The sequence below is a fragment of the Dama dama genome, chromosome 11, assembly GCF_033118175.1.
Source record: "Dama dama isolate Ldn47 chromosome 11, ASM3311817v1, whole genome shotgun sequence".
Classification (NCBI taxonomy): domain Eukaryota; kingdom Metazoa; phylum Chordata; class Mammalia; order Artiodactyla; family Cervidae; genus Dama; species Dama dama.
The window spans coordinates 11,983,236-12,010,869 of record NC_083691.1 but is presented as its reverse complement, the minus strand read 5'-3'; the positions used below and the strand labels follow the sequence as shown (position 1 = coordinate 12,010,869).

General features: G+C 42.6%; 1 protein-coding gene across 6 annotated transcripts in view; it reads right to left on the bottom strand.

Moving 5' to 3' along the window:
- Positions 1 to 27,634, bottom strand: part of DENND1A (DENN domain containing 1A) — a 523,573-nt gene that overhangs the window by 178,343 nt on the left and 317,596 nt on the right. For all 6 annotated transcript variants that reach the window (XM_061154694.1, XM_061154689.1, XM_061154693.1 and 3 more), the window contains one exon: positions 5,583 to 5,684. In XM_061154694.1, coding sequence (XP_061010677.1) covers positions 5,583 to 5,684 — 102 coding nt within the window. The remainder of the gene's footprint in view (positions 1 to 5,582; positions 5,685 to 27,634) is intronic.

The window sequence follows — 27,634 nt, the reverse complement described above, 5'->3', positions numbered from 1 at the left end:
CCTTTATTTTAGAAGGATATTTTCACTGGATATAGATTTTGAGGCTGACAGACAGTTTCTTCGTTACTTCAAAAATGTCATTCCTTCTCTTCTGGTTCATGTTGTTTCTTACAAGAAGTCTTCTGTCATCAATTCTTTCTTTTATATAATCTATCTTTTTTCTTTAGCTAATGTTAAACTTTTCTTTGTATCACTTGTTATCATGATACATTTTTGTGTGGTTTTGTTTGGGTCTCTTAGGCTCAAGATTCATTGAGCTTCCTGAAACTCTGAATTTATTGTTTTCATTAAAATTGAAAAAAAAATGGCTATAATCTCCTTAAAATCTTTCCTGTCCGTCTTCTCCTTCCTCTCCTTCTAGTTCTCTAATTACACATATGTTAGTCCTCTTGATATTACACTGATGGCTTCTTGAGGTTCTTTTTACTTTCTATGCTTTTTCAGTCTTTTCCTTTCTATGCTTCATAATGGATAGCTTTTATTGCTATGTCTTCAAGTTCATTGATCATTTATGTTTGAGTGTCTAATATCCTTTTAATCCTATCAGTGAAAATTTTATTCCAGGTTGTTATATTTTTCACCTCTAGATATTCCCTTTCATTCTTTTTATATCTTCCATTTCTCTCCTAATTCAGTTCAAGTCTTTCTTTAAGTTCATGAGCATACTTATAACTTTTAAAATGTCTACCTTAAGGTTCTCATCTGCTAATTCCATCATAGCTGTCATTTTTGAGTTTGTTTCTATTAACTATATTTTGTCTTGGTTATAGATTACATCATTTCTGATTCTCAATATGTCTAATATTTTTTGATAGGATGCTAGATACTGTGAATGTTACATTGTTGGTTGTTAGATTTTTAGTCTCTTTTAAAAGTGGGTAGAAGTTTGTTTTGACAGGTTCATTTTCCTGTATATCAGGTTGATCATGATAAGTTTTAAAAAGAAATGGTTTTATTTAAAACTTTTTACTGAAGTTTAACATACATACATAGATAAAAGTACATATATCACTGATGTCCTGCTTGATAAATTCTTGCTCATGTACCTGGCACTCAGATCAAAAGCCAGCACATTACCAGCATCATTGAAGCCCTCTCTTATGCTCCTCAAGGCTTGATATTTAAGCTGTATGAAGGCAGGGCTAAAATTACCTTTATTTTAGAGCTAATTTAGACTACTCCGCCAGGGCGTGGCCTCTGGGGTCTGAGTGGTCAACAAGCTCTCCCTACTCTGGCCGGCTAGAGCTTGAATGACTCCTGCTCTGTGGGAGCTCCCCTCTACACATGGGCAGATCTGTCTACAGCAGATGAATCAAGAGGACTCAGTTTAGATTTTTATTTGCTGAGTAGCTCCCTTGTATCTGGTACTCTGACCCACAAATTTAAACCACCTCTCCCTCAAACTCAGATCTCTAACCCCTTGATTCAGCAAGACTGTTGTGCTTCACTGGGGAGTCCCCTCTAGCAACAGAGTCTAGAAAATGCTTCAAGGCAGAAAGCCAGGAGGACCAGAGGCTTCATCTCAATTGCTTCCTTTCTCTCAGGGATTATATTCCTGCACTGCCTGTTGTCCAATATGTGAAAACAGTTGTTTTCGTATTTGCCTAGAGTTTTATTTGTAAATGGAGGGAGGAGAAATTCAGTTCCAATTATTCCATCGTGGCTAGAAGCAGAACAAAGGCCTCTTTTAATAAAATTTCCAGCATGGATGCCATGTTTCGCAAGATTTCATCTACCAAAATAACCCAATCCATATGTCCCTTCCATCCTTCCATCTATCTATTCAGTGGCTGCTATATCCCTTAGAAACAAAGATGAATAAAACTTGATTCCTGCCCTCAAAGAACTCACAATTAAAAGGGAAAGCCAGAAATGTATACTGCTGGATGGTAAGTGTAATTTTATAAGCAATACAGGGGTTTCTGAGAACAAAGAGAAAGGTACAGTCATATCTACTTAGAGAGGTCAGAGAAGGTTTTTACAGCCTTACATTTAGTCAAAGTCTTATAAAATGAGTAGAGATTGACAGATGGAATAGAACATTCGGGACAAAAGAAACTGTATGAAAAGTATAAAGTAATGAAACAACATGTAAACTTGGGAGAATTATTAATTCCAAACACCTATAACATAAGGTTTGAAGCAGGGAGAGGAAAGAGCTAAAGTTATGGGGGGAAAATGGGAGGATCCTATCAGAAAGGAGGGCCCTGCAGCCATGCTGACCATCATTCACATCCGTAATTCATCATCATTGACTCCACCTACAGAACTTTATACATATTACGTTCATTACATATAATTCTCACAACCACCTTATAAGGAAACTAAGCCTCAGAGAGCTTACATAATTTTGTCCAAGATCATATGATAAGTAAGTGAAGAAGGCAGAATCTAAACAAAGGTCTATCTCACTCCAAAACCAACAAAAGAAACTTGCCTCTAATCTATAGGAACTGGGAAGTTACAGAAGGATTATTTTTGTTTTCAGAAGTTGTTTTTTTGTTCTTAAAATTGTGTTCATTGATGAAATGGTTTTCAGTAGGAGGAAATAAATTTATGTTTTAGAAAGGGCTCTCTGGTATAAGAGTAACAAGGGCTGGCATCTGAAGCATCAGCTCAGAGGCTGCTGGAAACAGGGCAGGAGAGGAATAAGAGCTTGGATTTGGTGGTGTTTAGGATGGATGGCAAAGACAATTTGAGAAACTTTAAGAAGCAGAATCTGTCAGATGCAGTAACCAAGCGGCTTTGACAAAAGGGGAGATGGTGCGGTCAACTGGACGTACTGATACATTGAAAGGACACAGTCCTGCACCCCGTGCAGAGGACGAAGGTGTGCTGGGTAAGATTTCCCCCTCTCAACGACTCGACAGCTCACACAGCCTCAAGGAAGGCAAGCACCTTTCAACACTAGATGGTGGGGACATCATGAGTGCCCGGTGCTTCAGTCCCAACTGCTACCGGCTCTGCTGCCACAGGCCCAGCATCCAGATCTGGGACTTGGAGGGCAAGGTCTCTGTAGGTGAGCTGAAACAAGAAGTTATCAGTACCCGTGGCAAAGCACAGTCACCCCAGTGGCTTTGTATGCTGATGGCCAAACTCTGTTGGCTGCAGCAGACAATCTGGAACAAGTATGGCAGGTGACCATCGACACCCACTACAAAGAGCTTTAAAAACAATAAAACTCGTTTTCTCGTTAAAAAAAAATCAAATCTATGAATCAGATCTATGAATCCCACCGAATCACAGTGATTACTGTACGGATCACAGTCTCTCCTTACGACTATATTGGAATCTTTGATGAGTCTAGAGCCCCATTCTGGAAACCACTGCTGTAGGACTCTTCACAAACCACCTTGTAAATGGGAGGTCCTTTTCATGCAGGCTGAGAACTGTTAGGATAAGGAGGGAACCAACTGTCTTCTAACTCTGCCTGTACTTATTGACAGTGATCTTATTAAAGACAAATGCAGGTACCATTTATCATACACTGATAACATGTGAACACAGTGCCAAGCGTCTGATGAACACCACAATCTCATTTACTTGCCACAGCAACTAATGATAGGTCTAGTACTCCTCTTTTAAGGATGGGAAACTGAAGCTCAGCAAGAGAAAACGACTTGCTCATAGTTGTTCTTTTGATCAGGAACCAAAGATTTGGTTCCCTGATCATTTAAAAGGCATCTTGGAATGTGGCATCTTCAGGAGGCCTCCATTACCCTCCCCCTGGGCAATTCTGTGTCTGATTCTTATCTTCTTTTGGCCTCTAATATGCTATGCCCTGAGATATATGTAATTTACATATTTGTTTCCCCTAGTGGAATATACTCTTTGAAGGAAAGGACTAGATCTGCTTTGTCTTTGCTATTCGAAGTGCAGCACAGGGTCAGAACACCACCTGTGGGATAGTTGGTCCACTCCACAGTTTCTAAGCTATCAGTCACTCACCCCTGGCTGCCTGGGGCTCTCAGCCATTCCTTGTACCTCAAATACCCCAGGTTTACATTCTACATTTGCTCAGAAAGTACAAGGTCCATACCTAAGACATCCATGACTTAAAGAGAGAACTTTTCCAGTGAAAGGGAAGTTGAATAGAAACCTCAAGTTCCTTGGATCAAAAGAACTCAAATTACAGCCAAGAGGTCCAAAGACACCAACCACATACCCCATCCTGATCAACAGCAAGCCTCACAGGGCTGGTATTTTCATTTTTCCTATGCTGTCATCTCTCTCTGCCTCAGAGGGGGGCCATGCACACAAAGTGGAGGCAGCACGGGCTGGGCGTCATCCACACCAGGCTCCAACCACAGCTCTGCCCTCACCAGCCTTATGGTTAGTGGCAAGACATGTGCCCCTCAAGCATCTTCTCTCCCTCACCTACTGAATGAGACCCCAGATGCAGAGGGCACCTAGAGGGGCACTGAGGCTGGTGGCTCTGGAGTGACACAGCTGGGTTCACTTCTACTACTCCCCTTCTTTTTAGCTCTGTGGGTAAAGTGAGGGTAAGACAAATACCTTCCAAGAGGTGTGAAGCATAAATGGAAGGTCAATGATGAGTGTTCAGCATGTAAAAGTCAGTGAACTGTACCGCTGTTCAACTACGGTACAAGTAACTCATCCTTACAAATGACCCCCCAAAACCTCGCAGTCAGTTAGGAGCAGAGAAGTCTGAAACCCTGCTGCCAACCATTCATCAACAAGCAGCAACCTCTCCCGGGCGGCTAACCCCCAAGGGCCACTGGGACTCCTGGGAGTGAGGCAGGGCAGGGCCCGCCGGCCACCACACAAATCTAGACCTGCATAGTGCACACGGTTAGGAGCACCCACCCCTTCCAGTCTGGAAGCCAGGGTGACTTTATACACTTTCTCTCAAGCAGAGTCATGGATGCTAAACCAGAAACATTAGAACTGTACTTTGGAGGGGACCCAATCCTCCTCATTTGTATGAATGATGGGGGAGACTGGGTCTACTTCGAATAGCCACCCACAAGGCAGCTCTGAGTGGCAATGTGAGACAGGTGTATGGTCAGGTGTCAGTGTGGCAAATGTGGCAGCCAGTTGCTTTCCCCTAAATAGGCCCACCTTCTGTCTAGTCCTGAGGTAACTAGGAAAAAATAGGTTTAGGGCACGTGGAGCCACATTCAGAACACTGGCAGCAGATACTCTGCCACATGGGAAATGGCTGGGTTTGACAATGGCACAAGAAAAAAATGTAGGTTTGAAGTGCCCCAAATTGCTCACACTGAAGCCCTTCTGCTTGCCATTGGTGGGGTTACCTGGGGAGGTTGTTCTGTTCTCTGGACACGGCAGTGGCAATGGGGATGGCAAGACCCCCTGACTCCCCAGGAAGAGAGGCTATCTAGACCCTGGGGTCACTTCAGGTGAGGGTTACGAGGGCAATACAAAACTAAAAAAGTGAACCACCTCCCAACTTCCTTCACTGAGACAACGGTTCCAGAGGTAATAACAAAAACCAACTGTGGTTCCTAGGCCACAGGAAAACCACAGCGGTCTCTTCAAAGGCATGTTCATGTCCACTGCAGGAGCTCCTGGGAGTCAGAACTCAAGAGCTCATTACCCACCACATCATTTGGGAGGCTCTGGAGGTCATCAAAGGGAGTTTCGAGAGTGTTGGTGTCCACATTCAGGATCACGACATCATCCAGGGCCATGTTTCTGACTTTCTGCAAGTAAAAGAAAAAATCCAGAAGAGAAAATCATTGAAGTCCCACGAAGACACAGACATTTCCCTGGCTTCCTCAGGGAAAGGGGAGTGAGGAGGAAAAGTGACATCTGACAAAGTGTACTCTGTGGCAGGCTCAATGCCAAGCAGTTAACATGTGAGGGCATCTAACTGTCTCAAAAACTCTGTGAGTTTGTATGGTTATCCCCAGTACCCAGGAGTGAAAAGGGTTTCAGAGACTGAGTTAAATGCCCTGGGTCACACAGCTAGGGGGAGAGATCTTTACACCCCAACATTATTTTTTTTTTCCTATATTTTCAATTTAAAATAAAAAAGAAGCAGCTGAAGTTTAAAGCTTTGGCTCCAGGAACTCAGATATACAGTTAGGCTCTTATCGTAGTCTCATTCCATTCATCTCTTCTCATTTACCAAGGATTCCTTGCCCATCTCTCTCAAATCTTGGCATTCTTGGGTATGGAATACATTGTACAACATAGTGTTAACATATTAACATTTCTCTTAAACATTAAGTAGAAAGGTCATACTTTCAATTTGGTTCCATTTTCCATAGAAATCCAGTGAATCATGGCTCTCAGGTTCTGGCCATAACCCATTATTCTACTGGTATAATAACAAGAAGGGTAAGGGAGGCTTGTGCCTACTAGATGTTCATATTTGGTGAGAGGATGAAGGGACCGTCTGGAGAAACGAAGAGCCCATCAGCCGGGAGTAACTCTCCATGGTTTGTAGAAGTGTAAGCCTATGAGTAAGCTACTTTTCAATCACATTATTTACCCACTGCTAGAATCCACCTCTACTTCCCCTTGTCTACTTCCTACTGCTAATCTCCTTCAATCTTCTTACTCCGTTATATATCAAAGCTCATTTCTTTAGAGTCTGGAACTTTCATTTTGTCCTGATTAAGCAGAAAGACCCTGTAATTTGTGGTCCAAACTGGGATACTTGTGGATATGAAGGAGTATATTATACCAGCGCAGCAGTGTAAGATGGGCTATGTGGTCACCCTATGTAGAAGGGGTCAGTTTCATTATCAGCCAACCTCCGAGCTACTGGGTATGACTGTGCAGGTGTGCACTGCCCAGCACGCCCAGCTAGCCAAGCTGAGGATGAGATCTGCCAACCTATGAGCTTGCTGACAGGCATCTGTTGAAGGTGGGGGTAGGTGCTGGTGGAGGGAGAGAGGAGATGCCCTTTCCTAATTCATCCAAGAGCACTGTATGGGTTAGTGATGGAGCTGGATGTCCCAATGGCTGCTAAAGCCTATGCTTGCTAATGCCCTGGAAAAGGACAACAATTACAGTGTAATAGATGCTTACTAGCGCATGTTCTATGCTTTACTTACTAATTTTTATCAGTCCCTGCAAAGTGTACCCTATTATCTTCATTTTAGGTAACTTGAGGAAAATGAGGTTCAGAGAGGTGAGGTGAGTGGCAGAGGTAACACAGCAGTGGCCACCTACACAGCCTGCACCGCACTTTAGCCTCCTTGTGGTCAGACACCCCGAGAGAAACCAAATTCTGCCATCCTTGTTGCTCTGAGCCCTAGCACCCCTTGACCTGCCTGCCTCCCCCTGCTGGGGTATAGGTTCCCTCAGGGGCTCATCAGTTTGGTTCAGCACTGCATAATAACTAGCACTCAACAAAATGACTGGCACTTGGTAAGCGCTCATTAATACTGGTTGATGTTTGTTGCCTTAAATCCCAGCCTCGAGGACAGACTTTGGTACCTAAGTAAACATTTTCAGATTTTTCTTAGCAGGAGGATGGAGCCATGCTGGTGAGAAGCCTCCTAGGGTTGAAACAATACCCCCAGAGGGCAGGGTGGTCCTGGAACTCTTCCACTCAACAAGACCAGCAGCCTCAAATTTCTTCTGCTATTGACCTCTCCAGGGGCTAGTCCACAAATCTATCAATCATTTCATACATTTACTAAATGCTTTCTGTGGGTGGAGAGCCACAGGGGAGGGACAAAATTGCCTACTTAGAGGTTTATTTTTTCCTCCAAACCCCAAAGCTCATATTAACTGACTGGTTTATTCACAGGGTAAAAAGTTATCAGCAAACAGCATTGATAACTAGTATTTTACAAAGCACAATCCCATTTTACAGCTGAGAGCATTAAGACTCACGAGGAGCTGTCCAGAGCTCCTCAGCTATCTTACTTTGCAATCTAACAGGTTAAATACTTAGCAGTGCACAAGCAGGGAGTGACAAAAACAGCCTCAATGAGAATCTTTTTCACTTACATCACATTTTAGAGTTCACAAAGCACTTTCACACAGATTCTTTCATTCTCAGCAGTAGCTGGAGATGAGGGGTCCCCAATTCATAGATGAGAAACTGAGTCTCAGAGAGGTGAAGGGGCTTGCCCAAGGTTATATGGTTACTAATTGGCCCCTTCATCTGTAAAGTCAAGAAGGTAACTGTGACTGGCCCTCCTAGCCCTCTTCCTTGTGGACTGCTGTGAGGACTGGGGGGGGGGGGGGGGGGGGGGGTGTGTGTGCACATAGCACTGGGCATACAGTAGCCTTATAGTAGCTTTTATTATTGCTATTATAATATAGACATCAGCCATAACCCCAGTTTGGAAACTACAGTGGCAATGGCCTAAGGGCAAAAATCCTCTGGTCCCTTCTGGTAACTGCTGGGCCCTCACTTCAAAGGTAGAGACCCTGGCACTGGACACAGAAAGGGTGAAGGGGTCATGGGGGGCTCCAGAACTTAGCCAGGGACTCCAGGCTGCTGCACCCTGCAATTACTGATTTTGCCTCACCTGACCTCCAAAGAGCTCCAGAGAGCCCCAAACAGATGGGGGCAAGAGGTCTGGCTGCTGCAGAGAAGCCTGGGCTGAAAGGCCCAGCGACAAGGCTGTTGATACTGGACGAGGATCGGGTGTAGTTTCTGCATTCCCAGTGGGGCCCCGCAGCACAGACCAGCCCTTGTAGGCTCTCCATGGCTGGGCTGGAGCAGGCTTTTGATTTCTTCCCACTCCTGGCTGGAGGACTTGCTGCTTAAGCTGTGTGGAGTGTTTACTTTTTGAACAAAGGCAGTAGGCTGAAGAAGAGGAAAAAACCTGGCCCTTTTTTCTGACTTAGCAGGCCAGGGTCCCCCTAGTAACCAAAATGCTTGTGCACCAGGCTCCAGGAGGAGCTGGGTCGGCACAGTTTCCTCTCATAGGACAATGCTGCCCTCCTGGTGGCAAGGCCTCTTCCAAAGGGGCTGGCGTGGACTCAAGGGCCTTCCTGAAGCTCATGTTCCCAAGGAAAGAATCGGAGGCCAGCTTGGCCGGATGGTGCCCTATCCTTGAAAGGCTCAAGGAAACAAGAGGAAAAAAGGCAAAAAACAAAACAAAACCCACAAAACCTCTCAAGCTGGGGGGTGGGTGGGTAGTGCTGATGGAGAAGGAAACTGGGCCATTACTGTATGCCTGCCTTTAACCCTGACCATGCTATGAGGGCGGTATCAAAGGAGGAGGCTCAGAGAGCTCAAAGAAACTGGTCCAAATCACACAGATAAAGAGTGACAGAGCTGACTTTTAAACTCAGAATGACTCTTTCTGAAGACATCCTCAAATCAGTTGCTCAGACTTCAGAACAAGTATCTACATAGGGCACGCAGCTATACCAACATTCTCAGGAGGCTTGCTTCCTCTTATGCAAAAGGACCCTTGACTTTTGTATCATAAAAATTATGTATGTGAAATGTATATATATGGCTGAGTCCTTTTGCTATTCACCTGAAACTATCACAACACTGTTAAGCACCTATACCCCAATACAAAATAAAAAGTGGAAAAAAAATACATATGTTAAAAAAAAAATTGGAAAGGCAAAAAAGTTCAAAGAAGAAAACTGTGGTTACCCTAATCTTCCCCTTGGAGATAACGTTTTGGTGTATTTCCTTCTATAACGCTCTGTCCCAATACCTCCTTTTAAACACACAGTTGAAGCAGTTCATAATGTTTCTTTCTGATTTTCTCATTTATTACAATATAAACAATATTTCACTTCATTAAAAGCTTCGTGAAGATCATTGCTAATTGCTACAAAATGTTCCACTTCTTAGAAACAAACCCAATCAAGTCCCTTTTGACTATTTCCAGTTTTTAAGAAAATATTATAAATATTGTTGAGAAATCTGTAGGCATAAAGCCTATGCTTTAGGATGGATTCCTCGAAGTGGAATTTCCTTTCCACTTCTTAAAGAGTGTCCCTCTCAAATTTGACTTTGAGAGAGATATCTTTACTTCCAATTATTTTAAAGTCATTTTATCCACAGCTTGTGTTTCCTACTCTAAGTGAAGAAAAATCAGCAAAGACACGAGCAGATGTCAAAATAGTCCTCCAAAAACCCTACCCAATTAAAACACTTACTAGTACCACAGCACACCGAGACAGCTCTCCGGTAGCTCGTCCCACCAACACATTCCCTCTCTTTTTAGTTACAACATATGCCAAAGCTCCTGCCAGCTGCAAACCCTCCCCCCACCAGACTCTATAGGCTTTTTCTCAGAATGAAAAAAAAAAAAAAAAAAGATACTGACATGCACACCGGCTTTCCAAATGGCATTTCTTGCACAGAGAAACACACAAAAATGGCATCTTCCCATAAATACTGTTAATCAAAAATGTCTTTCCCTTTATGCTTTGTCACAGAAATCTGACCTCTGTCTTTCAGGACAAGAAAGGAAAAAAAAAAATCACAGTATGCAAGGTGGTCAGGGGTGGCTGAGCAGATACAGATTCAGCCTCATAAATTCTCCAGGTTTTAGATGGGGATCATGGTAGTACCCACCTCACAGAGCTCTCATGAGGATTAGATAAGCAAATGTACATAGAGTTAGCAAGATTCCCAGGATGTCCACAGAGGAATTCAGCCAACAGTGGCTCTCCTGCCTGCCTGTCACCTCTTTCTCTTGGTTCTTGGAGCCTCAGCGAAGCCTGGCTAACCTTACCCCAGAAGGCTTGAGGGAGCAGTTAAGTTTGCCTTTGTTCATATGAGCCTATGGTTTACTCCCACAACCAGAAAAATACATCCATCTAGAGTATTAATACAGGCATTTGATCCCTTCTCTGGTGTGTGGGCTTCTTGGGGCCACCAAAACAGATCTCTGAACTTTCGGCTCCTACCCCAGTATCTGGCCCACAGCAGGCAATTTCTGAATGAACACATGATTGAAATGAGAGGCAGCAGAGCCTAGACATGAAGAGCATGGGATCCGGAAGCCAGTCTGTCTGAGCTCTCATTTAGCGCCACCACTCGCCAGCTGTGTAAACGTGCACATTTCACTTTACCTCTCTGTACCTCAGTTTTCTCCTCTATAAACAGTGCCTACATCTCACACTTGTAATGAGGATCAAATGGGCTAACATTTCTAAAGCACTTAGACTAATGACAGGCACATGAGAAGCTCAAGACAAAGTAAAATGTAAATTAAATGGTCTTTTGAGGGTGATGAAGAGATTCTATATCTTTGTTGGTAGTATATAAAACTCAGAATACATTGAATTGTACACTTTAAACGGGTCGTCTGTTGTGCATAAGTTATAACACAATGAGTTGATAAACACATTAATGCTATGTCCAGAATATAGAATAAAACCACAATAGACCATGAAAAATAACGTATGAATGACGGTGACCAAACGCCACATGAGAAGGTAATCTTGCCCCGAGCCACCAACAATGTACATTCTGATTTGCAGCTGTGTTTGGCTCCCAGTCTCCTTTCTTTTTTGTCTAGCCTAGGATTTTTAAAACTTTTTTTTCTACTCATACCCTCCTAGTATAAATATAGAGTCCAATGTCCCTGATATTCTTCCCTACACAAAAGTAGGGTCCACTTCAGAACCACTTACCTTCGGTGGATCTTCTCTAGTCAAGATTTCACTGAACCTTACTTTCTAAAGTTGATTGTATGAAAACAATGGGTCCTCCCCAAGGCCGGCTAAAATATAAAGTATCAGCTGCACTTGTTCAAACCACAGCAGTCTTCCACACAGATAGGGATGACCCTGTTTATCTAGGGAGGGGGTTGGGCAGTGAGGGACAAAAGGCAGGACTTAGAATCAGGTCATAAAATGAAGAGCAAGGATTTGTACTGGTGAGGTAATGCAGGGGATCCAAAGAATGGTCAAGAGCATGTGCTGCTTCCCTGATGATGAAGCTGGGGGCTGGAGGTGGAGCATAGAAGCTGGTCCTAGACCTTGATGAGCAGGGGCCCAGATCCATCTCTGCTGCCTCAGCTGAGCACTGGGGTCCTTATCTTGGATGGAGGTTGTGGGGAGGGTGGGTCGGTGAGGTGGCATGTATGGAATACATGAGCCAGGGCGTAGTGAATCTGTTCTGCTGTCCTTCCACCAGGACCATCATCAGAACAGAGCTATGTCTTCTTTATCTTTGCAACTCCAGTGCCCAGGATGGTGCCTGACACAGGGCAATTGCTGATTAACCGCAGAATGAGTGAAATACTGTGGCTGGGCCCACTCTGCTGGGAGGCAGGCCCGGTACAGATGTCAGAGTGAGCCCTAATGGACAATGTAAGCTCAGTGTGAGTCTGCACAAGGAAGTGTGATGGGAATAGCAGCAATAATGACAATAACAATACACATGTAAAATTATCATGACTAATCCATGTAGAATTAATTTACAGTTGATAAAGAAAGTAAGATAGGCATTACCATGGTAGCTAAGATGTGGGTTCTAGAATGAGACAGCTAGCTTCCAGTCTTGCCTCTACAACTGTGTAGGCTTCAGTTAGTTCTTTACTGAGTCTCAGTTTTCTCATCTATAAAATGGGGATAATACTACCTACCTCCAGCGGAGTGCGGAGGTTTAAGTGGGATAACGTGCTGTGCTGTGCTTAGTTGCTCAGTCATGTCTGATTCTTTGCGACCCCTTGGACTCTAGTCAACCAGGCTCCTCTGTCCATGGGGATTCTCCAGGCAGGAATACTGGAGTGGGTTGCCATGCCCTCCTCCAGGGGATCTTCCCAACCCAGGGACTGAACCCAGATCTCCCGCATTATGAGTGGATTCTTTACCCTCTGAGCCACCAGGGAAGCCCCTCATGGGATAATACATGTAAAGAGTTTAACACAGCACCTGGTTGCAATAAATGCAATAAATGGAAGGCTCTCAAAAGCAAGTTTCTTTCCTTGCAATTTGAAAGTAAGACTAGAATTCCAAGACTGTATGAATGTGAACTACTGATTTTCAGACCAAAGGCAAAGGCCAATGACTCTACTACTATGATTTTGTGCCATTAAAAACTACTCTAACCTATTGTTCTTTTCCTGGCTATGTCTTCTTTCCCTGAGGACATGAGCATATTCTCTGGAGCCTGAACTGCCTGAGTCCAAGTCCCAACTCCATCAGTTACAATTGCGCTACCTTGGGCAAACACTTTAACCTCTTTGTGCCTCAGTTTCCTCATATATCTGATGAGATTAAAATAGTCCTGTCACCCAGGACAATCATTACCCTTGGGTCAGAAGAGAATGACTACAAGGGGGTACAAGAGGGGCTTCGGGGGCTCATAGTTGATCTGGTGGTGCTTTAAAATAACTTTAAAATAGCCGCTTTAAAATAACTCATCTTGCCTGCAGAGGACAGGGACTGTGCTACAGACTCCGCATCCATTAGATGACTGACTCCCAGAACAGTAAAATGAGAGCTACTAGGTGATGTGTTCCTCCTGTGGCCCGACCCTTACATGTACCACTTAATGCAATCCTCATGACACCCTGTGGAGGTGGCACAGTGGTAAAGAATCTGCCCACCAGTGCAGAAGACGTATGGGATGCAGTTCAATCCCTGAGTCAGGAAGATCTCCTGGAGTAGAAAATGGCAACCCACTCCAGTATTCTTGCTGGAAAATTCCATGGGCAGAGGAGACTGGCGGGCTACTGTTCAATGAATGGGTCACAAAGAGTCAGAAATGACTGAGCATGCACGCTGCCTCAAGACACACTTGTGCAGAGATGGGGAAATGCAGGGTCAGAGAGGTAAAATAACTTGTCCAAAGTCCATAGCTTAGCAGCAGTGGAGATAACACTGAACTCAGATGAACATCAAAAACTTGGTATTACCCAGTGTATCTTGCTAACTGCTCTGACACTGTTTCCATCACAAACATATTGAGCAATTGTAATTTAACAGATGTTTGTCAGGGACACACTAGAGGAATCAAGCAGCTTGATGCTTGGTCCAGACACCATTAAAATTTTCAAGGGAAAGGGTTTGCTATGGAATACTGTATCCATTTGGATGGATGAGGACACTGAGGCTAAAGAGATTAATAGTTTGCTCATGTTCTCCCAAATAGTGTTTGTCAGAGAAAAGATTTGAATTTGGGTTCTCCATGCCAGTGTTCCTTCCACTATACAGCCCATATCAAATGTACTCAAATGCATGCGCATGTATATGAGAACATAACAAAGAACAGCATGGGGAGCTGCTGGCCTCCTAGGAGGAGGGGAAAGAGAAATTAGAGGGAAAGTGGAAAGGACAGGAAGAGTAAAGGCAAATATTCAGGTACTCTAAACTCTTTATTCCCTCCTGAAATCTCAGATACACATGGAGGGAAGAGCGACATTTTCCTTCCCTTCCTCTGGCCCCAAAGGTCACTGAGCTGCCAAGCAGTTGATAAACGTAGTGGTTTTTCCTTTGGAGCCAGGAGTCACTGATTTGCTCCTTCCTGCTCCGCAAAATTAAAAATCTGAGTCCGACAGTTCAGAGGACCCCTGAAAACACTGCTGGAATTTCCCAGGGTGCTTTAAACAGAAACAGAAGCTTGGCAGGGGAGGGAAGTGTGTAAGCACCTCACAGCTCAGGCCAAATCCTCTCCTCACAAGGTAATAAGCACTGACTCTCATTAAAAAATTCAAGAGATTTTCAACCCAGGTCAGCAAAGGGGCTATTTCTCCAATGGGCTTTTCCTCCTTTTCTGACCATCCATCCATGAGACATTCATTCATTCACCCATTCATTCACACATTTGGTTAGTCATGTCAACCCAATGCATGACTAAAAGGTGATCTCTAAACTCAAGAGGTTCCCAGCCTACATGTGTTGGGGTGTGGGGGAGAGGAAGTAAACTATAATCAATAAGCCTAAGAAAAGGCACAGTCATAGGAGGTAGAAAAGACCTCCCTTTGGTGAAATATCTCCATTCACACAGAGCCTGCCCAGCTGCCTCCTCAGGATGGTCATGGGATACAGCTGAAGAATCTCAAGGTTGGTATCCTGGCTCACTCACTCACCAGCCAGGCAGCTTTTTTAGGCAAGGCCCTTTGCCTCTTCCAGCAACAATTTCCTTATCTGTGAGACTGGGACTTGATGCTCACCTTCAGGATTGTTCAAAGAAGTCATGGTAGAGCATGAGCTTCATAGAGGGCCAGCCACCTAGCAGAAGCTCAGTCAGTGCCGGCCTGCCTCCTTCTAAGACTGGTTCTGCCAGCTCTGTGGCTCACTCTACAAGTCCACCCAACACGGCACCACCATCCCCCCTGGCCTTTCCTCTGCTCCACCAGAATGGAGGGCTGAGTCCATGCACACCTATGACATAGCTGAGGTTTTACCCCAAACTGAAACACCCTTCCTACTGCTAGAGACTCAGTTTCCTCATGTGTAAAAAGAGGACAAGGAAGGTATCAATACCATTCACCTCTGCTGCAAAATGCAAACAAGAGATGAGGTGGAAGAGCACCTGGAAAGACATGAAGATGGCCAAGACATGGATCACCATGGATTATCTCCATCCTGCAAGATTCTGCTCTTCTACAAAACCTTCCTGACTATTTCTGCTCCCACAGCAAGTGGCCTTCTCCAGTCCCAAGCAAGCACAGTGGGAAACACATATTTGGGTCCCCAATTAAAACTTGATTAGTGATGTTTCTAATTAATTCATGTGTACCTGTCACTTTTCCCTTAAAGTAACTGGTTTAACTATACCATATTTACATACAATGCAATAACACCACTGTCATCTATAAAATATTGGAGAGTTTGAAAACACTACCTTTTAAAAAAATACATGATTTCATTTGATCCTCAAAGCAACCTCATGGAATAGGTATTATTATCCCCATCTCACAGACGAGAAAAATGAAGCTCTTAACCTGTCCTGAGAAATAGCAGAGCCAGGATTTGAGCTCTGGACTGCCAGTCCCCAAAGCCTGGTCCTCTTGTCCTCTCTGGAGCCTCCTCTACTTCTCTAGTTTACCAAATACTGAGGACAGTCACATAGGTCACGTATTTCTCTTGTAACCTCCATGGATATATTTATCAGAGGCTAGATATATAATAACAAACAGACCCTAAAAGCAGGGCCAGTAACATTTTTCTTCGTACACTCTAAAACACTTCACACAACAAAATAATTTGGTTTGAATTCTTGTCCTACTAATCATTAGCTGTATGACTTGGGATGAGTTACTTAACCTTTCTGTGCCCAAATTTCATCATCTGTAAAGCAAAGCCACTACTTCTAAAACACAGACTTGTGAAAATTAAATAACGAGCGTAATGCGTCCAACAGTATTTCAAAACTAGTATCCATCCAATTTGAAATGACGAAACTTAAATTTAAGAGTTTCACTTGGGGTTTAAGGGGATGTTGATTCCCTAGCCCCAAAACGGTTTGGGGGTCACCCTTTCAGAGAAGAGGGCCCTCCTTCCTCCCACACAACTGCCACTTGCCATCATTCATTCATCACTAAGCACAGCAAACCTGGACTCCCATCTCCACCTGCCTTTTATTTGAAATGTCAATTTTTAAAGAGTGGAGAGGTTGGAAACCCAATTTAACAAGCATGCTGAAACATTGTTTATTGCCCCCATAAACATGGCTTAGTGAGAATTACGGACTTAATCAGAGTGAACTTATCTCCTGGTGAAAAGGAACACTTTAAATTTCAGAAATGGCACCTTCACTGTGAAAATCTCTTAACTTTTCAAACAAACGACAGGCGGTCTTAAACATATGGGCAGTAAAGGGGCAGCCATTACTGTGATTTGTCTTGCCCAAGAGCCAAGGAGCCCTAAAGGTCCATAACAACTTTAAGATCTAGGAAAAATATTTGGAAAATCATATTCAGGAGACATGTCTCTAAAAACACCCGAAAGGTCTGCCAAGTGGGAAGTAGTATCTGTAGAGTTGCTTGGGGTTGCCCAAAAGAAAGGACCCTGTCGTCATTAGAACAGGGGCTATTTAATAAACAGAAGCACTAAGAAAGCTCACCTTTTCTCCTGTGTGTAAGATTAAGCATTTAGCAATAGGCAATATTTTGGGACTGGTTTATCACAAGAGAGGTACTACATAAATCCCAAAGGCTGCTAAACAGTTTGTGTGATTTTTTTCTTTTTAAAAAACATTTTCAGAGGATGAGGTCCTGTGAACCCTAGCTTCCTCATTTGAGGCTTCATTAAGACTGCTCTGATGATTCCGGAAAAGGTTTTCATAAAGATGCCCCATTTTGCACAGAATGTATCGGCCTGGCTGCCGGAGGCAGGAAAGGCAACAGATATAAAATTTTATTATTTCAATGCCCCAGTAGCAGCCAGGAGGACTTAATGAAATTGCCAAGATTTACAATCTGAAATAGCTATTGCACAGACAGATATGGTTAAGGGAGCTGTGCCCTCTGACCTTTCAACCCTTTGATCCTCACACAGCAGGTGGCCTGGAGCCCCCTCCTGGGCATCTTCCCGCTCTTCCGACAATGCTGAACCTTGATGTGCAATAAGTCTGACCCTACACAGGTGACTCTCACAGTGCTTATCACCAGCAGCTGCTGCTAATGGAACGGCCTGAACCACTTGGCCTCGAGACTCTAACTTAGAGATGCTGGGAGAGGGATCTGCTGGGAGAGGGATCTGCTGTGCTGCGTCCAAACGGTGCTGAAATGATGCCCGATAGTTCAGCCCCAAGTCCAGTTGCTTGGAAATGCTTAACGATGTCATTACCAAAAACTGTCCTAGAAATGGAACTCTGGTCTCCTTCAATCTATACTTTGAGTTAAAAAAAAAAAAAAATCACCTTTTAAAAATAAATCACAAATCTCAAAAAAAAAAAAAAAAAAAAAAAATCAACCCCGAAGTCCCAAATGCATCTCTCAGAACTTCCCTAAAACCATGTGCAGCAAATTTATACCAATGAAAATCAAAACAATTTTTGGAAACCTAAAATTGACTGTTTTCAGTTCCATGAAATTTCATTTAAAAAACCCCATATGCCAAAATGTCCAAATTCTCTTATTTTTAAAAATTGGGATGACTTCCAAAATCATAGCTATCTTTTTCTTCCTTTTTTTTTTCCTTCTAAAGCTAAGGATGGGTAATGTGCATATGTACTTATCAAGCTTCATAATTTAACCCATTCGGTCAGTACAAAATACTTTCAATGAAATGCTGAAGAGGCAGGATATAAATTTATTATGACTGCATCTTTTAAAACAATTGACTCCTAGACACTAGGATTTAATAGATATTCTATTTGGTTAAGAATGTGTCTAGGAGTCTAGGCAGGCCCAGCCTGCAGGTTTTAGTTTTTGTCAGATATTTGGGTCTATGGAAGAAAGGGTTTTAGGCAGGACACAAAAAACATTCTGTGGGATGTTGATAATGTCCAACTTAAGTGCCACTGTTGATTATATTTAGGAAAAGCTCCGAGCCCATGCCTCTGTTTCTAAACAGACATAGTACAGTGGCCTCATTCATTACCTGCAAAGGCCTGAGCTTAGGTCCTGAATGTCTGAACCCAATAAGCAAAAAAAAAAAAGCCCCACTTCTTTTGTAGTCTAACTGGCATATATTTTAAATGCTCAACTTTAAATTCATTTTGAAATCAGCTAAGAATCAGATTATATATAGAGAGAGGTTTATAGGTTGCAATTTTAGTCACAGTTTCTTCTATAGATAAGTTTAGTAGAGAGAGCAGTTTAATGGAGAAATTGGTTTAGTAGGGGGAAAAGAAGGTAGAGTTATTATATTACAGTTTGACCACTCTGTACAAAATTATTATTAAACTCTCTTCTTCAGAGATGCCCACTGGAAATGCTTTATTAATAATAGCAGTTACCTTTGAGTGAGGGCCTACTAATGTGCACCGAACTTCAGCCGTATTATTTCTAACTGTCATCATTTTAAGGCAGGTGACCCCATTTTGCAGATGAAAATGTTATGGCAAACGTGCACAGATGCTCAGTGACTTGCCCAAGCAGGACAAATAGTGGAGCTGGGATTCAAACTCAGGATCACTGCCTGTCTCCTAAAGCCCTTGGTCCACCCACATTTTCCCCAACCAAAGCAAAACAAAGACAAACAAAACAATATGCAATAATTCCTGCATAAAATGCCAGATTTCAGCTTGCTTACACATTTCCATGGTCCATTTAAAGGCCTTCCGAATCAATTATTTTAGGTCATTAAGGGGAAGTTTAATTTGGTTGACAAACACCCCTACTGTGGTGACCTCACATATCAGCAACAAATGTCTGATGGTCACAAACCTGTACCGTGAGTCTGCTGAGCATGGTGTTAAACAAAACCACATGTGCTCTGATTCCAAGTGGGATTTGACTAGGCTGACCAAGGGTACCGCTCTTCAATCATCATATGCTGGTCTCTGAGCACCCATGATGGCCCCGCCCCTAATCACTTGCAAGGAGTTTATGAAAAAAAGTCACCAGTCCCATGTGGCTGTGTTCAGTTGAGAGTGCCTTTAAGCTAATGCAATTTAGAAAGTCACTTAATAAAAAGTACAAAAGGAAGCTGAAAAAGAGGGCAGAGCCAATCTTAGGTAGATGTCTCAGCTTATTTTAAAGAAAATTTACCAGTTCTACACACACATAACACTGATAATCACTTCCATTTATTTGGCGCCTACAACATGTCAGGTACCAATTTTCTCATTTACTCCTCATTAAAAAGTTCCTATGAAGTGGAGAATCTACCCATTTTACAAGCAAGGAGTCTGAAGCTCAAAGAGGCATCTTTACATCCCCATCTGAAAAATAGGAGCACCCCTCATAAAGGCGTGACAATTAAAAATTACATGACTCACGTGCCATGTATATTAGTAGAACATCATTCAATGGGTGATATTATCATTATTAAATATTTTCAATAGGTATCTCTTCAGAGGATAACATAATAGTAGTTTTGTACAAAGTGGTCAAACTCAAACTGTGTTTCCTCCTGCTAACCTGATTTCTCCTTTAAACAAAGGAGCATGTTTAAAGTCACCTAGTAGCAGTGGAGCTAGAATTTGAATCCAGGTCTCCACAACTCTAGAGGCCAAGAGTTCTTTCTACTCTGTTCCATAGCCTCCTGCATGCTGCTCTTTATCTTAATCTGATAGAAATTTGGTTAAATTCTTTTAGTAACAATTTAGAAACTTTAGGTTTTCTTTGAAGTCAGTTTCCACATTGCTAAATTGACTGGCTAAGGGATGACAGGAAAGTTGGAAAAACAAAAGCATCAATGATGGTTTCACATTTTCTACTGGGATCCTCCCTAACAAATTACTCAGTTTTTCTGATCTATAACAGAGGGCTATCTCATCTCACAAGAGAACATTTCAGTCACAACAAATTAGACTGGAAATGTACTGACTGCAAGAGATACTTAAATCAGCCAGAAGTACTTGTTCCCTTTGATTACATAAATTACTACTAGAGATTTAAGTTGCTTTATATTAACTAATTCCAACATTAAGATAAGTGACATTTAAGAACCACACTCATTTTAAAAGCAGATGCCACATGAAGAGGAGAGAGCTTCTAGAGGAAATTCATCAAGTGAAATCCAGAACATTCTTCAGGCTCTAATTTTGCTCTGAATGCTCTGGATGTGACAGAGATTCACGTGATGATTTTGCTTGATAACAGCATGCTAAGGAAATTCTAGCAAGACCAAGCTACTGGTCAATTTCTTTTCTTTTTATGTAATTAAGCAAGCATTAGGGATTCATTGATCTAAACTTTGCCTCTTATTTTTAGAGTACTCACTATGAAGAATAATGTTTGGTAGAGTTTTTTTAAAAAAGCTCTTCACATCCATTATATCAATTAGTTCTCACAACTCTCTGAGATGGATAATATGATCTTAATTTCACTGATGAGAGAATGGAGATTGGAGAGGCTAAGTAACCAGCCCTAGAGACAAGTGTACTCAGAGCTTTCCTCCGGAGAAATACGAGGCTGGCAAACGTGATCCCCCTCCTTTCCCCTCGTTGCAATCTCCAGCGCGTGACCTGGAGGCCTCCCTGAGAGGGAGAAGCTCAGGCAAAGGTGAGAGCCTATATGCCCAGGGCTGGGGCAGGGCTAGGGGTAATCTACACAGCCTCACCCAGGGGCTCTGGGGATTGACAAGTCCATCAGAGCAGAGAAATTGGATGCAAATTATTTTCTCTCTCTGAGCCTCAGCTTCCCCATTTGTAAATACGGATACCTCCTCCTTGGCAGAGAGAGTCTTAGGATGTGCAGAAGTGAGAACAGGTGGAGCACCCAGCACTGTGTGTGGTATTGAGGAAGACACAAAAGATCAAAAGATGGCAGCTCCTTCTCAATGAGAGGGCCTCTCCCTTTCTTGCTAAAGCTCTTCCCATGAGCCTATGACTGGAATTACCAGGTGGAATTTTTCAGGCAAATATCACCTTTTTATAAAGCAGGGCTATGATTACTCATCGCTAACAAACAGATCTCATATGCAGTTAAACTTCTCAATTCTTGTGAGGACGGATGCACAATCACCACCTATACCTGCATATAGTTATGGCTCAGAGTTTTTGCATGAATCACAATATTAACAAGGGAAAACTATATCTGACTACTGTCTACCCATGGAGTCCTATGACGAAGCAAAACGGTACAATGGTAAACAAGAAACATTCTAACCCTCACCATGAAACTTTTAAAAAATAAACATTAAAAAATGAACAAAGGATTAAAGACTTCCTATGCAGAGAAAAATGAAAAGAAAAAAACTAGTTAAAATGGTGCCAATTCAGTTGACAGCAATTCAAGTTCTTTGAGAGGTAAAGGGGGATAAAAGTTATTTTTCCTTTTCTGTAAATAAGTAAATCCTGCTATTTTGTGTGAAAGCTCCATGGTTAAACCACTATGCTGACAAATACCAGATCTGGGTCCCAGCGATCAAGAAGAGGCATTTCAATATGGACCGGGATGCTGTCCATGGAGTGGTGGTTCAATGCTGTCCTAAGCACTTAGTGCATTTACAAAATCAGGCTTCCATGTGCTCCGGCTAAGCCTTCCTACATAAGAGACGGTGAGGAAGAGAGGTAAGCTGTGGGTTGGGCCTGTCTCCTTCTGCCCACATCACATGTGTCTTGAAAGTGCATTGGTGGGAGAGGTAGGTAGAGGCCTTATGAACTTGGTACCTGGGTGTCACTCCCCCTGTTCCTACTACCTGGAACTAGTACTTAGTATATATCCTAAATTTATCCTCTCAAACTGAGCTGTAGAAAGATTATCTAATTCATAGAAAGTAGTTGGAAACAGAGAAGAAACAAAAACCTAGTAAAAATTGTGCTTAAAACCTCACAGAAAGTCTTCACTACAAACACCTCTATCATGGTTCAGAAGCTTGGGTTTGGGACAATAACATCTGAATTTTATATATATGGTTGTGGTGTGTAATATACTTAAGAATTACCTTGATCTTTACAAATATCACTCTACTTTATTAACTTGGTTAAGCCATTTCCAAACATTTTATATGGAAGGACCGTGTTTCTAACAGCCCAGGAGGAGGCGGCCTGACCATGTCCCTCCCCTATTTACACCCTTCAATGGCTCCCCATTGCCCTATAAAGTTGAGACTCTTTAACACGGCTTACAAGGCCCTGGATGGCCTGGCCCTGGCCTGTCTCCCTCAGCAATCCTTTCCCCCTTCAGCTCCATGCTCCTGCCAGACAATGAACTGTTCAGACCTCCTGGGAAAGCCATGGTCTACACTGTAAATCTTTGTAGATGATGCTCCCTGTCCCCTTGGTGGAAGTCAAATTTATCTGCTCAGTTTCCATTCAGGCATTTCTTTCCTCTGAGAAGCAGAGCCCTCAAGGCTCAGTCTGCTGTCTTCTCTAGCAGAGCCTACAGCTTCTCAAACTTCCTCCAAATACTTTCTCCTTGTCTGCATCTGTTCCAGACAAAACTCTGAAGGCACAGGCTGTGTCACATTCACCATTTTATATAGAACCCCTAGTGCAATACAACGCCTAGTACACAGAAGGCTCTCAAAACATTTCTATAGAAGGGGATGTGTACTGTGTACCAACCACAGGCCATACACTGGGATACGCTGGACATAAATGGAACTCATTTCTTTAATCTTTACCACACTCTTAAAAGATGGGTACTAACCACTCCTATAAATGAAGAAAGTAAATACAGACACAAAATAACACTGAAATTACTACTGAGGGGAATAGTCAAGCAGGGAATTGGAAGTCCATTTATCAAGTTCTTATGAAGTACCACTCCCATCCCCAGCACAGTGTCTCCAGCACTGTTGACCAGGAGAAAATAGGGTGGGTACAAGCCAATTGTACTGAAATTCTTTCCCTAGGGAATGAAGATGATAATCCCTGGAAGCCAAGAGTCCCTAAAACACAATTTCAAAGCCATCAACTCAACATAAATGGCTTTAAGGCCACTAAGGAAATAAAAATAGCAATGGCTACTGACCTTCATTGAACTCATGCCACTGCCCCTATTTTACAGGCGAGAAAACAGGTGCAGAGGTTCATCGCCTTGCCCAAGATCAAACAAGGAGGGAACAGGAAAGCCAGAACCCACAGCCTATTTCCACTGCCACACTTTTCCACCTCTGTGGAAAGGGGAGCTTCACCCTCAGGCTAACCTGAGCCTCTGTCTGCAGGGCGTCACTGTTAGCACCTTTCTTTCCTGCTTCTTGACCATTCCACCACCGGGAATTAAAAAATAAAAAACAAAAACACCTTCTGCATGCATTCCTCATGCTCTGAGGCCTGTATACAGAGCACTTCTTGGTGAGGCTTGGAAAGGAAGATCTTCATTTATCAAAAAAAGGAGAAGGAACACACCTACCAGACCTGATCTGGCACCCCGTTACCAGACCTGGCACACAGCAGGAGCTGCAGAGCATCTCCTGAACTCAACTGAGGTCGAGGGAATGAAGGGAAATAGTTACTGTGTAATCTGGCTGCGTTTTGGTATTTCCTAGCCAGCTAACAGGATCATTCTCTCCAAGAAGAAACTAGGTCTATGCCAATACCCTTGGCTATCCTGCTAACTTACCACCAGCCTCAAATTAGTGTTTGCTTAAATGAGAGAAAGGATATAAAAAGGCAGTGGAGGGATAAGAATGAGGATCAGCTAGAAACTTGTCACTTTAGAAGGAAGGCAGACTCTTCTAGGTGACTATGTTACCAGTTAGCAAACAGGGTATCCTGTAAGAGTGTGAAGGCTGGAATTATATCTTCTCCCCAAATAACCTTTTTTCAAATGAGAACACTAGGTTATAATTTATATTTCTTTTTGTGCAACAAATTTGAGTGTCATAAAAATGGTTAAAAAGTCTTCCTATGGTAGCTTTTTCTAAACTTTTATGAACATCTGCCACATTCATTTGAAGTTTAAAAAATTCTGGCACATATGCAAAGGCATAATAAGGTGCCTATAGCTTTCAAGAAAAAATAACAAGACAGTAAAAAATAAGCCTTTTGCTGAATTGCCAGTAAGAAAACTAGTGTGCGAGAGGAGATGGGCCCTGCCTAGCTCCTTCCTGAAAGAGCTTTCCTTTGGGTCCAGGTACACACTCCACCCCAGGCATTATAGCCCACAGCTCTTGGAAGAAGTCTCAGGGAAGCATCTCTCTCATTTGAAGGTATAATAGAGCCAGATCAGTGCGATCACAAAGCATGGCTAAAGCACTCCGAGTCCGAACTGAAATCCAGGGCAGATCAGGAGACTACATCTCTTGACTTGGGCGTTCACAGCTGCCTCACATGCAGGCAATGCTGTTTTTGTTTGGAGAGTGTCTCAGCTGGCTTCAAGAGTGGGGCAACTACTATTTTGGTTTTTCTTTCAGTTCTGACCACATATCAGTACAGCATGGCAAACTCCTCCCTAATTTAAATCAACAGGGCTAAGATTTATCTTGGCCAGTGCTTCCCAAACCTTTTCATTTAAAATCCTTCAAAAGCTGAGGAGAGTGAACTTGGAACCATTCACCTAAGTGCAAAACTCTGTCTCAGGTTTTAGCTCCAAAATTATGCATATTGTGCACTGCATGTTTTATTACAAAAAAATCCCCTTGTTTTCAATTACTACAATCATATAAAAGGTTAAAAAAAAATCGACTCCCTCCATCTTTAAGTAAAATTATGGTGCTGGGTTCCCTGAAAATAGCAATGCCTTTTGGAGAGCACTAAGTGTGTTCTGAATTCCAGGTTTCCATGCACTTACTCCATCCTTCCTTTCAGAAAGCACCTGTTGGGCATCCTGCTGGGTACTGAGGACACCACAGTGAACAAAGCACAGTCCTTTTTCCCAAAGAGCCCTTGCTCCTAGGGATGATGGAGAGGACAGGGAAGCCAACAGCTGTCATCCTGGGCAAGAGGTACAGTAAGCAAAGACAACAGTCAAATGGGAGGACTTCCTCAAACAGGTGGGGAAGAGGAAGCTTAGCAGGGCAGGGGCACACAGATGTGGGCGTGTTAGGGACCAGTTAGAGCCCTGGGTAACAGGAGAGAGCGAGCGGACAGAAGGCTTGACAGCAGCAGGGAGACTGACCAGAACCCAGGGGTGGGGCAGAGGAGGCTGGAAGGCAGGCTACTGAGTTCAGAGTGACTAGGCAGAGGGCAACCCCTAAATGATTGAACCAGGGATTGAATTTCATACTCATCTTCATACCTCTGTGACCTAGCAAAATGTTTGGAACACAGAGGCCTTGATTTAGATTTTTGAATGAAAAACAAGGCTTTATAGTTTCTGGTCTTACATTTAGATCTTTAATCCATTTTGAGTTTATTTTTGTGTATGGTGTTAGAAAGTGTTCTAGTTTCATTCTTTTACAAGTGGTTGACCAGTTTTCCCAGCACCACTTGTTAAAGAGGTTGTCTTTTTTCCATTGTATATCCTTGCCTCCTTTGTCAAAGATAAGGTGTCCATAGGTTCGTGGATTTATCTCTGGGCTTTCTATTCTGTTCCATTGATCTATATTTCTGTCTTTGTGCCAGTACCATACTGTCTTGATGACTGTGGCTTTGTAGTAGAGTCTGAAGTCAGGCAGGTTGATTCCTCCAGTTCCATTCTTCTTTCTCAAGATTACTTTGGCTATTCGAGGTTTTTTGTATTTCCATACAAATTGTGAAATTCTTTGGTCTAGTTCTGTGAAAAATACCGTTGGTAGCTTGATAGGGATTGCATTGAATCTATAGACTGCTTTGGGTAAAATAGCCATTTTGACAATATTAATTCTTCCAATCCATGAACACGGTATGTTTCTCCATCTGTTTGTGTCCTCTTTGATTTCTTTCATCAGTGTTTTATAGTTTTCTATGTATAGGTCTTTTGTTTCTTTAGGTAGATATACTCCTAAGTATTTTATTCTTTTTGTTGCAATGGTGAATGGTATTGTTTCCTTAATTTCTCTGTCTGTTTTTTCATTGTTAGTATATAGGAATGCAAGGGATTTCTGTGTGTTAATTTTATATCCTGCAACTTTACTATATTCATTGATTAGCTCTAGTAATTTTCTGGTAGAATCTTTAGGGTTTTCTATGTAGAGGATCATGTCATCTGCAAACAGTGAGAGTTTTACTTCTTCTTTTCCTATCTGGATTCCTTTTACTTCTTTTTCTGCTCTGATTGCTGTGGCCAGCACTTCCAACACTATGTTGAATAGTAGTGGTGAGAGTGGGCACCCTTGTCTTGTTCCTGATTTCAGGGGAAATGCCTTCAATTTTTCACCATTGAGGGTGATGCTTGCTGTGGGTTTGTCATATATAGCTTTTATTATGTTGAGGTATGTTCCTTCTATTCCTGCTTTTTGGAGAGTTTTAATCATAAATGAGTGTTGAATTTTGTCAAAGGCTTTCTCTGCATCTATTGAGATAATCATATGGTTTTTATAATAGCCAGGACATGGAAGCAACCTAGATGCCCATCAGCAGATGAATGGATAAGGAAGCTGTGGTACATATACACCATGGAATATTACTCAGCCATTAAAAAGAATTCATTTGAACCAGTCCTAATGAGATGGATGAAGCTGGAGCCCATTATACAGAGTGAAGTAAGCCAGAAAGATAAAGAACATTACAGCATACTGACACATGTATATGGAATTTAGAAAGGTGATAACGATAACCCTATATGCAGAACAGAAAAAGAGACACAGAAATACAGAACAGACTTTTGAACTTTGTGGGGGAATGTGAGGGTGGGATATTTCAAAAGAACAGCATGTATACTATCTATGGTGAAACAGATCACCAGCCCAGGAGGGATGCACGAGACAAGTGCTCCGGCCTGGTGCACTGGGAAGACCCAGAGGAATCGGGTGGAGAGGGAGGTGGGAGGGGGGATCGGGATTGGGAATACATGTAAATCCATGGCTGATTCATATCAATGTATGACAAAACCCACTGGAAAAAAAAAATAATAATAATAATAAAAAAAAATTAAAAAAAAAAAAAAAAAGAAAAACAAGGCTTTGCAAAAATCTAAAAAAGCAAGGTAAAACGTCTATAAAGGTAGTGAGAAAGGAACAGAGGGAGCGACACGTCAGAGACCTTGTGACTGTGTAGAAAGAACAAGGAAGCGGACACTCAGCCATGCTCAGTGTGTCCCCTTGTGACTTTTCAGCCAGTGGTGCCGTTCACAGGGACCAGGAACAGTGGAAGGGGAGTGAAGTAACTCGATGG